At 35.7% G+C, this 9,910-nt stretch overlaps 1 protein-coding gene across 2 annotated transcripts in view; it reads left to right on the plus strand.

Annotated features, from left to right (window-relative positions):
- Adgrl3 (adhesion G protein-coupled receptor L3) overlaps positions 1-7,385 on the plus strand; it is a 744,444-nt gene extending 737,059 nt beyond the window's left edge. For both annotated transcript variants that reach the window (XM_028854109.2, XM_028854037.2), the window contains one exon: positions 7,172-7,385. In XM_028854109.2, the coding sequence (XP_028709942.1) occupies positions 7,172-7,248 (77 nt within the window). In that variant the 3' untranslated portion in view covers positions 7,249-7,385. The remainder of the gene's footprint in view (positions 1-7,171) is intronic.
- The last annotated feature ends 2,525 nt before the right edge of the window (positions 7,386-9,910 follow it).

The following is a 9,910-nucleotide window of genomic DNA, read 5'->3' on the forward strand; positions in this document are numbered from 1 at the left end:
CTCTAAAAATCTGTCTTCTATTTACACAGTTTCTTTTCAAAATCCACTTGTTTTCATTCAGAAAGAAAAACAAATCTGTGGCATGTACTGCATGCCGGGATTTTGTGCAGATTCCTAAGACTACAATGATAAGTAGCTTTATTTCTGACTTTGGGGATTATTGCATAATACCCTATTGTGCTTTCATTTCATATTTTCCTCCAGAAAAATTGTATGTAAATCTCTATAAAACATTTCATTTAAAGTGTTTTTAAACTATAAAAGCAGGCATTTTAATGTAATACATATATCATTTGGGCACAAAATCTCTTTCTAAGATAATTATTGTTTAGATTAATTTTAATCAGCGAAGAATAATTCTAAAAGAATACAGTAAAGTTTTATACTTAAAAAATAAGGAGTATCATCTTTTCTAAAAAACAATCATCTTTGGAGTTCATTCATAAAGATCTTAAAAGCTGGTGTTCCCTAATTCCTCTTTAAATATTTACATACATGGCAACTATTTTAAGTCTTTTATCCTCTTTATATTAGTATTTATTGCTACGTATCAAATATCCTCAAAGTTACTTTCTTAGAGCCAGAATGATTAATCCTTTCACTTTAGTGAGGTGGGCTGAGCACTCTGCTTCTGGGAAATGTCAAGGTGTTTTGCAAGACTACAGTCATGGAGAGCCTCTGCGGGGCTTCCTTCCCAAGTTTGCCCATGTCACTGTTGATGAAATTTGGCTGGTGATGACTTTTGGGCAGGAGGCATCAGTTTCTCTAGGGACTTCACTTCTTTCATGGCTGTCGACCATAGGCAGCTTTCAATTCTGTACCAATTGGGTCTCTCTATAGAGAAACTTAAAATTAAACAGCTTACTTTATCAGAGCAAGAAAGCAATCCAGAATACAGTAGAGGCACATTAGCAAGATGGCACTCACATTGAAAGCTAAATGGAATAGTTTTGTTCTAATCCCATAACTGAATACAATTCTTTCAAAGCAGGTCACCCAAAGTTGGAGTCACCCAACATGCAGGCGGAAGGGAACAGAACAAGGCATGTAAAGTATGAGGTGAGAGGCAGCACAGGCATCTGCTACAGCTTTTCATCTGTATGATTCTGTAATACCAGTTGATGTGTAAAGCAAAAGTAGCAAAATTAAGTCAGTATGATGCAATAAAATTCTGTCAATGACAGCCATTATGGGTTTACTATATGCTCAGTGCTAGGATGGATATTGTTCAGCTTTGATGTCACTTAATATTCTTGCAAGATTACTAGAATGATACTAAGGGCTATTTTATAAGGTCTGAAGAGAACCCATGTAAAGCTGGTTGTGGTAGTGTATATCTATAATCCCAGTGTGCCTGTGATGAAGTGGGAGTCAGGGACAGGACAATTCCTAGAAACTCACAGGTCTGCTAGTCTACTGCTTGGAGCAGCAAATAAAAGACATTATTTCAAACAAGGTGAAAGTCAGGGTTGACATCCAAGGTCCTCTGCCCACCAATACATGTATCATGACACATGTGCTCTCTCTCTCTCTCTCTCTCTCTCTCTCTCTCTCTCTCTCTCTCTCTCTGTCTCTCTCTTCTCTCATAGATATCATACACATGAACAAAGTTTTTTTAAGAGTTTAAGAAGTTATATAATTTTTTTTTCATTCTATTCAAAGAAGTTAAAGCACTAAGGATAATAGAACTAGTAAGAACTAGTCAGCCTATTTGTAATTTCATGATTGGTGTTGCCATACTGCTTCTAAGATATGTTTACATACATATAAGAAAAATATATACAGTCTTTTGTCTAAACATTGTAAACTAGTCATTCTCTAATTAATGTGTTTATAACTGAATTTTAAGACCAAACTATCTTCTAAATAGGACTTTAAAATCTCTGCAGAAAAAATGCCAGATATGAGTTAATGTCCATATAAACACACTACGCAGTTAGGCTCTGCTGCACAGAATGCTTATAAGTTCACATCAGTTATTACTGTGAACTGTGGAAAAGCCTGAGCAGACTTTTTGCAGATAATTATACTGACATTCCTACTTCATTACTTTTAATAGAATTGAATTGGTGGTACTCATGCCAGCATATATGAGCATTACCTTCAGAAGGAAGATATGTCACATGTCCTAATTCTCAACTGGATGGACAGCTTTTGGCAGGAGGTCACTTTATAGCATGAAGGACATTTCAGCTAAGGGCTGAGCTTTAATTAAAATGAGATAAATTTTAAAGTGATTTCAGATGATCCCTTCCATCTAGCTTAACTGTAAGTGAAAATGGTCAGAGGACAGAAAGTAGTTATATAATACAGTTATGTGTGCAGGCAACAGAAAGTGGTTACATAAAACAGTTGTGTGTACAAGTTTGTCATTCACATCAATGAATATCTAGACTTTACTTGCTAACTGATTCATCTCAAAAGAGAACTAAAACATTCGGTAATGTACACAGGTATATAATAAACAGGGTGTAAATAGATAGATCATAGGTAGATGACAGATAAATTAAAATATAATGCATGTGTCTTAATTAAAGTTTCTATTACTGTGACTAAACACCATGACCAAAAAGCAAGTTGGGGAGAAAAGAGTTTATTTGGCTTACACTTCAGCATTGTTTTTCATCACTGTCTTAGTGTTTTTTTATTGCTGTGAAGAGGCCCCATGACCACAGCAACTCATAAATAAAAATATTTAATTGAGATGGCTCTCTTACAGTTTCAGAGATTCAGTCCATTATCATCAGGATGGGAAGCATGGCAACGTGCAGGCAGATGTAGTACTAGAGATGAGAGTCCTACATCTTGACTCAGAGTCAACAGGAAGTTGACTGACTGTCACAGAGTGAAGCTTGGGAGAAGAGACCTCAAAACCCACACCCATAGTAACATACTTCTTCCAACAATGTTACATCTCTTAATAGTGCCTCTCCCTTTGGTGGCCATTTTCTTTTAAACCACCATTCCACTCCCTGGCTCCCAACAGCTTATATCCATATCATAATACAAAAAAAAAAAAATGCATTCAATCCAACTTCAAATCCCCATAGTCTATCACAGTCTCAAACTTATTTCAATGTCCAAAGTTTCTTCTGAGATGCACAACAATCTCTTAACTGTAATCACCTGTAAAAATCAAAATCAAAAAGCAGATCACATACTTCTATCATATAATGTCACAGGATGTACATTACCATCCCAAAACACAGGGAAGGCAGCACAGCAAGGAAATACTGGCCCACAGCAAGACCGAAAACCAGCTAGGCAAACTCCAAACTCTGCATCTCTGAGTCTGATGTTAAAATGATGTTCAGAATTCCAATGCCATTCAGATTTGTTTACTGCAACACACTTCTTTCTCTTGGGCTAGTTCCACTCTCTGTAAGCAGCTGTCCTCTGCTCAGGTATCTCATGACTCAGACTCTGGTATCTCTAACATCTTGGGTTCTTCAAGACAATCCATGCTTCCATGCTTCAGTTTCACAGCTTACCCTATGGCCTCTCTACTAGGTTTCCATTCAGGGACAGCCCTAACACACATTTCTTTAGGTGTGAAGGTAAATTCTAGAACCCATTTCTTCTGTCCTTGACTCTAAAACCACAACCACATGGCTGAAGCAGCCAAGTCTGCTGTTTATTGATGCTGGAACATGGCCCCATTGCTTAATTTCATCTATACCAGTTTTCTGTTTTCATCCACTGCCTAAGCTTGGCTTTCCTTAAACTTGCTTTTTAGACCAGGCCGGCCTCAGACTCACAGATAAACCAGCCTCTGCATTCCCAGTGTTGGGATTAAGGCATGCACCACCACACCCAGCTCTAAACTATTCTTTAGTTCCTTTTCACAAGTTTGAAATTTAGCTAGGTGGGATCTTGCCCTGAGGTCACCACTCCCTATATTCACTTTCTCAAACCATTTATCTACTTGAACACTGGATTTAGCTTGATTCCACTTCCTGGTGCTCTTTTTCTCCTCAAAATCAACGTGTTGTAAAATTTACCCTGTGCAGCTTGCTCCTCTTCACTATAAATCTTTATTACAGTTACCACTAATATCCACATGACAGAGTCTATACTAGGCTGTTTCTGAGATTTCTTCTGCCAAAAAATTTAATCTGAAACGCTTCACTTTAGCTTCATGAACAAGGACAACATACATCCACTTTCTTCACAAAATATCACAAGAACAATCTCTAGGCAACATACTAAAATTCTTCTCTGAAACCCCTTGAGTGAGCCCGCAGTTCAAATAAATCTTATTACTATCATCATCCATGCTTCTACTAGGATAGCCCATTAAGCAATACTTAAAGTAGTCCACGGCTTTCATAACCCAAGGTACCAAAGCCCAAATTCCTCTAAACAAAAACATGGTCAGGCCTATCACAGCAATATCCCAATCTCTGGTACCAACTTCTGTCTTAGGTTTTTATTGCTGTCGGGAGACACCACGACCACAGCAACTCATAAATAAAAACTATTTAATTGAGGTAGCTCTCTTACAGTTTCAGAGATTCAGCCCATTGTCATCAGGATGGGGAGCATATCCACATGCAGGTAGATGTGGTGCTAGAGCTGAGAGTCCTACATCTTGACTCAGAGTCAACGGGAAATCAACTGACTGTCACACTGAGTGAAACTTGAGAAAAGAGACCTCAAAGGTGGCCCCCACAGTGACACACCTCCTCCAACAAGGCCACATCTCCTAATAGTGCCACTCCCTTTGGGGGCCATTTTCTTTCAAACCACCACAGTTACTAAAGGAAGTCAGGAACTCAAACAGGACAAGATCCAGGAAGCAGGAGCTGATGCAGAGGCCATGGAAGGGTGCTACTTAATGACTTACTTTCCCTTGGCTTGTTCAGCCAGCCTGCTTTCTTACAGAATCCAGGACCATCAGCTGAGGGATGGCACCACCAAACATTGGCTGGACCCTCCCCCAGTGATCACTAATTGACAAAATGCCTAACAGCTGGGTCTCATGGAGGAATTTCCTCAACTGAGGCTCCTTCCTCTCTGATGACTCTAGCTTGTGTCAAGATGACACACAAAACCAGCCAGCATAGCACATAAAAATATTTTATCAACGATTGCTCTTATATTTGGTAATTAATAATATTAAGAAATATTAGAATTATTCTTTTAGGAAACAATCTTCAGTTATTGAAACTACATAGTGCCAGAACTTGGGAGTCTGAGGCAGGGGCATAAATTTAGTTCACACATTCAAGACCAGCCTATGTAAAATTGAAACCATGGGGGAGGAAAAAGCCAAAAGAAAACATTCAAGGGTAACATTCAGCACTTCCACTTACTGATTTCTTCATGATCCTCAACCCAGTCTGTTTTCTGTTCATAACAACTATTCATCATTTAAAATCACTTCTTTAGATGGCTGTAAATAGCAGTTGGGTACCATTGTTATTCTCTTACTCACTAAATTCTTAACTGCATGTATTCCTAGCTGAGAGACTTTTTCTAACTATTGACCTTTACATATTATTTATATATATTTAACATAAAATATATCACACTTCACAAAAATCTCTAAAATGTATCATTTAAATGATTATTATAAAACAAGCCCACATTTTAAAAAGTTGAGGATCCGAACTTTCTAGTGACTCATAAGCCCATTGTATCCTTCTTGCTTTTATCCTTCCTTGTAACATTAATCCCTTTTGTGGCTTTCTCATCCCTTAAAAATGTTTTATGAAAAAAAAAAAGTATTTTATGCCTAGTTTTGAGTAATTTTTGGATTTCTTTCTTCCTTCCTTACTTTCTTTCCTTTTTCCTCTTTCTTTCTTTCTTCTGTCTAAATTATGTGTTCAAGAAAGCAAATGATACAAGTGTCTATACTTAATCTTTATTGTTTTAGAGGATCTCTTTCGTTAACCAGAATGTTATAAATTGAACAATGAACTAAGGCTCACCATTGGGATAATCTCCAGCTTGGGACTGGGACATCAGTGTTATCTATCTTCCTCTGTGCATCCTTTGTATATGTTAGCAAGAATATTTAAGTTTATAAACTTTTTGCTGTGTAAGATCAAATTAATTTCAATACGACTGAATCTAAACTATTTTCAAAAGTGAATGTACTTGCATCATATGAATTTCTGTATTTCTCTTTCTCACACATTCAAATGATGCTATTTTGTTTTCCTTTTAAAATTGGAACGAGGTCTTACTATATTCCTAGTTTGGGCCTGAATGTTTGGTTCTATATGTTCCAGTAATCTCCCATCTCAGAATACCTGGTACCATGCTAGACTTCTTATTTCTCTTCTTCCTCTTCCTTCTAATCCTCTTGCTGTTTCTCTTATTTCTATTCTTATTCTCTTTCTCATTCTAGTTAGTTTCTGTTGTAGAATATTAGTTAAAGATGTCTTACATTTGTTTGTGCTGTACAACATTTATTTAATGGCACAAAGATATGTTGCATTCTTTTATGTTGCATTTGTTTATCTCTGTGAAGCTGTGTTACTTTGTCCAAAATATCTGATTGGTCAAATAAAGAGCTGAATGGCCAATTGCTAGGCAGGAGGTAGGATAGGTGGGACTGACAGGCAGAGTGAGAATAAATAGGAGGAGAAATCTGGCAAGAGAAGATCAGGGAGTGAGAAAAGGAGGAGAGGAGGACATCAGGGACTAGCCACCCAGCTCACACAGCAAGCCACAGAGTAAGAAGTAAAGAAGGTATATAGACTAGAAAAAGATAAAAGCCCAGAGGCAAAAGATAGACAGAATAATTTAAGAAAAGCTGGCTAGAAACAAGCCAAGCTAAAGCTGGGGATTTATAAGTAAGAATAAGTATTTTTTTGGGAGCTGGATGGCAGGCCCCCAAAAGGAATAAAGAGAGAGAGAAAAACAGTACAAGTTTCAGGTATGCTGGCAGCAACATCCTGTTGATCTTAATTTTAGTATATGTAGTGTTTTAATTGTCAAACTGGGTATATTGTAGAATGCCTAGTGGTAATGTGGACATTAATTCATATGAAATTCTTATTACTGTTTCTAACTCATAACTTCATAGTTTTAGGACCTGAATTTATACTTATACAGGCTGAAACTGTCATTTTCTTCTAATTGCTGTTTTATTTAACCTACAGAAAATTGGTGAATATACTTTCTGTATTTTAAAATGCTCACCTGACTTATTTTGGTTCAGGGATGCCTTCCAGAAGCCCTCCTACCGTGCACTGTGCAGACCCTTCCAGCACCAGAACACAGAACCTATGGACCTGAGGCTGACCCACCACCCACATTATCCTATGGTACCTGGCAGCAAAAATATGCCTATGTGATGAAGAAATCATGATTTAAATATTTGAATGTAGAAACATGTACACGGAAAAATTTCCAATTAAAGTTCATAGTTGTAACCAGAGGTTTCAGTTCTTTTAATTACCGATTTTTAAGTAATTTTTATAAGTTCTCTGAGAATTTTTTACAGTGTATTTTGGTCATATTCATCACCAACCCAACACCTCCCCAAAACCACTCTCCTTCCCTACCGATCCAATTCTTCTCTCTCTCTCTCTCTCTCTCTCTCTCTCTCTCTCTCTCTCTCTCTCTCTCTCTCTCTCTCCTCATCAAGTCCAATTTGTGCAACCCATATGCTCTTGGATATGTGGTCTTCTTGGGGCTTGCTGGATTTACTAGTGGTGACTCTCTTAAGAAAAGCTAACTCTCCGATCCCAGTAGCTTTCAAGTGCCAATAACTCCTCAGCTAGGGGTGGGACTTCATGTCCACACGCCCCAGATTTGCATTGGATTTGATTCTTCTTCATGCTTAATGAGAACACAGCTCTCTTTGGTCATTTACATACTCAATAACTCACACACACAAATATAAATATTAAAAGTGTCTTACTCAAGAGGATCAGAACTTCTATGTGTTGCCTATTATAAACCCATAAATATTATTGAAATAATCATAGGAGTATGTTTGAGTCTCTTGTTTTATGTATTTCAAAATGTGGGAGTACATTTCAGCATATCTGATGTCTGTTTTCCTCTTACTCCCTGCTTATACTGAATATACATGTGTATATATGTATATGTATATATATATAAATATTTGTAATATGATTTCAAACACTAACATTGATCAATGTAACATAAGGCACAGTTCACAATGAATGTGGCATCAGTAAGAATCTAAGTAATAAGCTCATCATTCTTGACTATTTTCCCTGCAAAGGAAAATTTTGGTGTCCTCAAATTTAACAGCACATTTATGAAATATTTTAATGCTTTCCCAACTTAGATGAAAAATGTTTGTAAAAAACTACATGACATTAGTATTGACAAATCACAGAGCTGACACTTTTCTGATTTACCAATAATGAAAGCCAATTTTAATCATGTTGAAAAATTGAATTATATTCCTATCTATTTGTCAAAAATCACCCCAGTTATATAGAAAACATTAAGAAATTTACAGGGAGAAATATTTAGAGAAATAGTATTTTACATGATATGGTCAAAAGGCAACATTAAAACCTGTTTATCTTTTGTGCTTAAGTTAATTTTCAGCTTTTCAGAACTCATTTATTGTGATTTTTGTTTTTACTATAAATAAATATTGAATATTTCACCTAATTTGTTGCTGATTTTTTTTTAGTATATCCTTTTCCTTAAAAAACAACTCCCAAAGAAATAAATTCTGGTTCTCTTATAAACCCTGGATTTTTGTCTAGTTCTTCCTATTGGAAGGAAGAATTACTCATTATAATTTTGCTGCTAAATGTGTATAAAATGGGCTTTGCTGTGGAAATGTTTTTCACTTCTAGGTTTCCAAATTTTTACTACTCATATAACTGTTTTGTTCTGTGAAGATTCTTCTTGTAACATTTGACCATTTAAAACGTTTTAAATACTTTCATTAATCTATGGAAAAATTAAAAATAACATGGTAATATTTAGTTGACTATGTGTGTTACAAATATCTTCAAATATCCAAATATTTCAAAATATAAAAAATATACAATGTTACAAACATTTTATCACATTTTTCACTTCATTTCTTTTCATGGTATTTAGTTATATACCAAATAATGGATTTCATGATGGCGTTTTTTTGTGCATTTTTTATAACGTGGGACAAGACAGACAGTACCTGTCTTTCCTGTCAATGCCATCTCCCTTCAGACCGCTTCTTCCCTGTGCTAAGTCCCCCTTCTAGTTTCATGTCTTGTACATAACTGCGTCTGTGTCTTAACCTGGGTTTTGTAGCCTTTGTCACTGATCTTTGTCTTTCATTTTGCAGCAGAGACTACTTGTACAGAGTGTGAAAAAAAATTCAGTTTTCTTTTTTTTCATAAAGAATGACATTTAATTTTTTTTCTTTCCTTATGAGAAATATTATGAGAAATACCTACCTCTGTCATATGTCCACACATAGGAATATGCTTTTGGATTTTCTGTTTTAAGTATCACTTTGCTCACCTTTAAAATTGCTGTTTATTAAAGTCCTATACTGTCTTACTTACTATGGCTCTATAATTATTCTATATAGTTGGTTGAGCAATTCCTTTTTGCTTTCTTTCTATTAATGTTTACTTTTGTATAAAGAATTTAAAATACCTTGTCACGAATCATGAAAAAACCTATTTTACAGTTGAAATTATAATGGATATGACTATAATCAGGAAATATTCTACTTTCAGATACATTCTTTGTAGCCATGAGTATGGACCATAATTATGAATATTCATGTAAAGATCAGCCCATAGTTATTATTTTTTCAACTCAATTTCACATTATATATTTGCTCTTGGAATTTAATTGGAAATTAATCTAAACAGCATAATTATTTATGATAAAGACTTAGTAGCACACTTGAAGTTTGTATTGTAGTTATGCTGACTACTTATGGGATATGATGTCTAATATTTTCTTGATA

Source organism: Peromyscus leucopus, chromosome 10, assembly GCF_004664715.2.
Source record: "Peromyscus leucopus breed LL Stock chromosome 10, UCI_PerLeu_2.1, whole genome shotgun sequence".
Classification (NCBI taxonomy): domain Eukaryota; kingdom Metazoa; phylum Chordata; class Mammalia; order Rodentia; family Cricetidae; genus Peromyscus; species Peromyscus leucopus.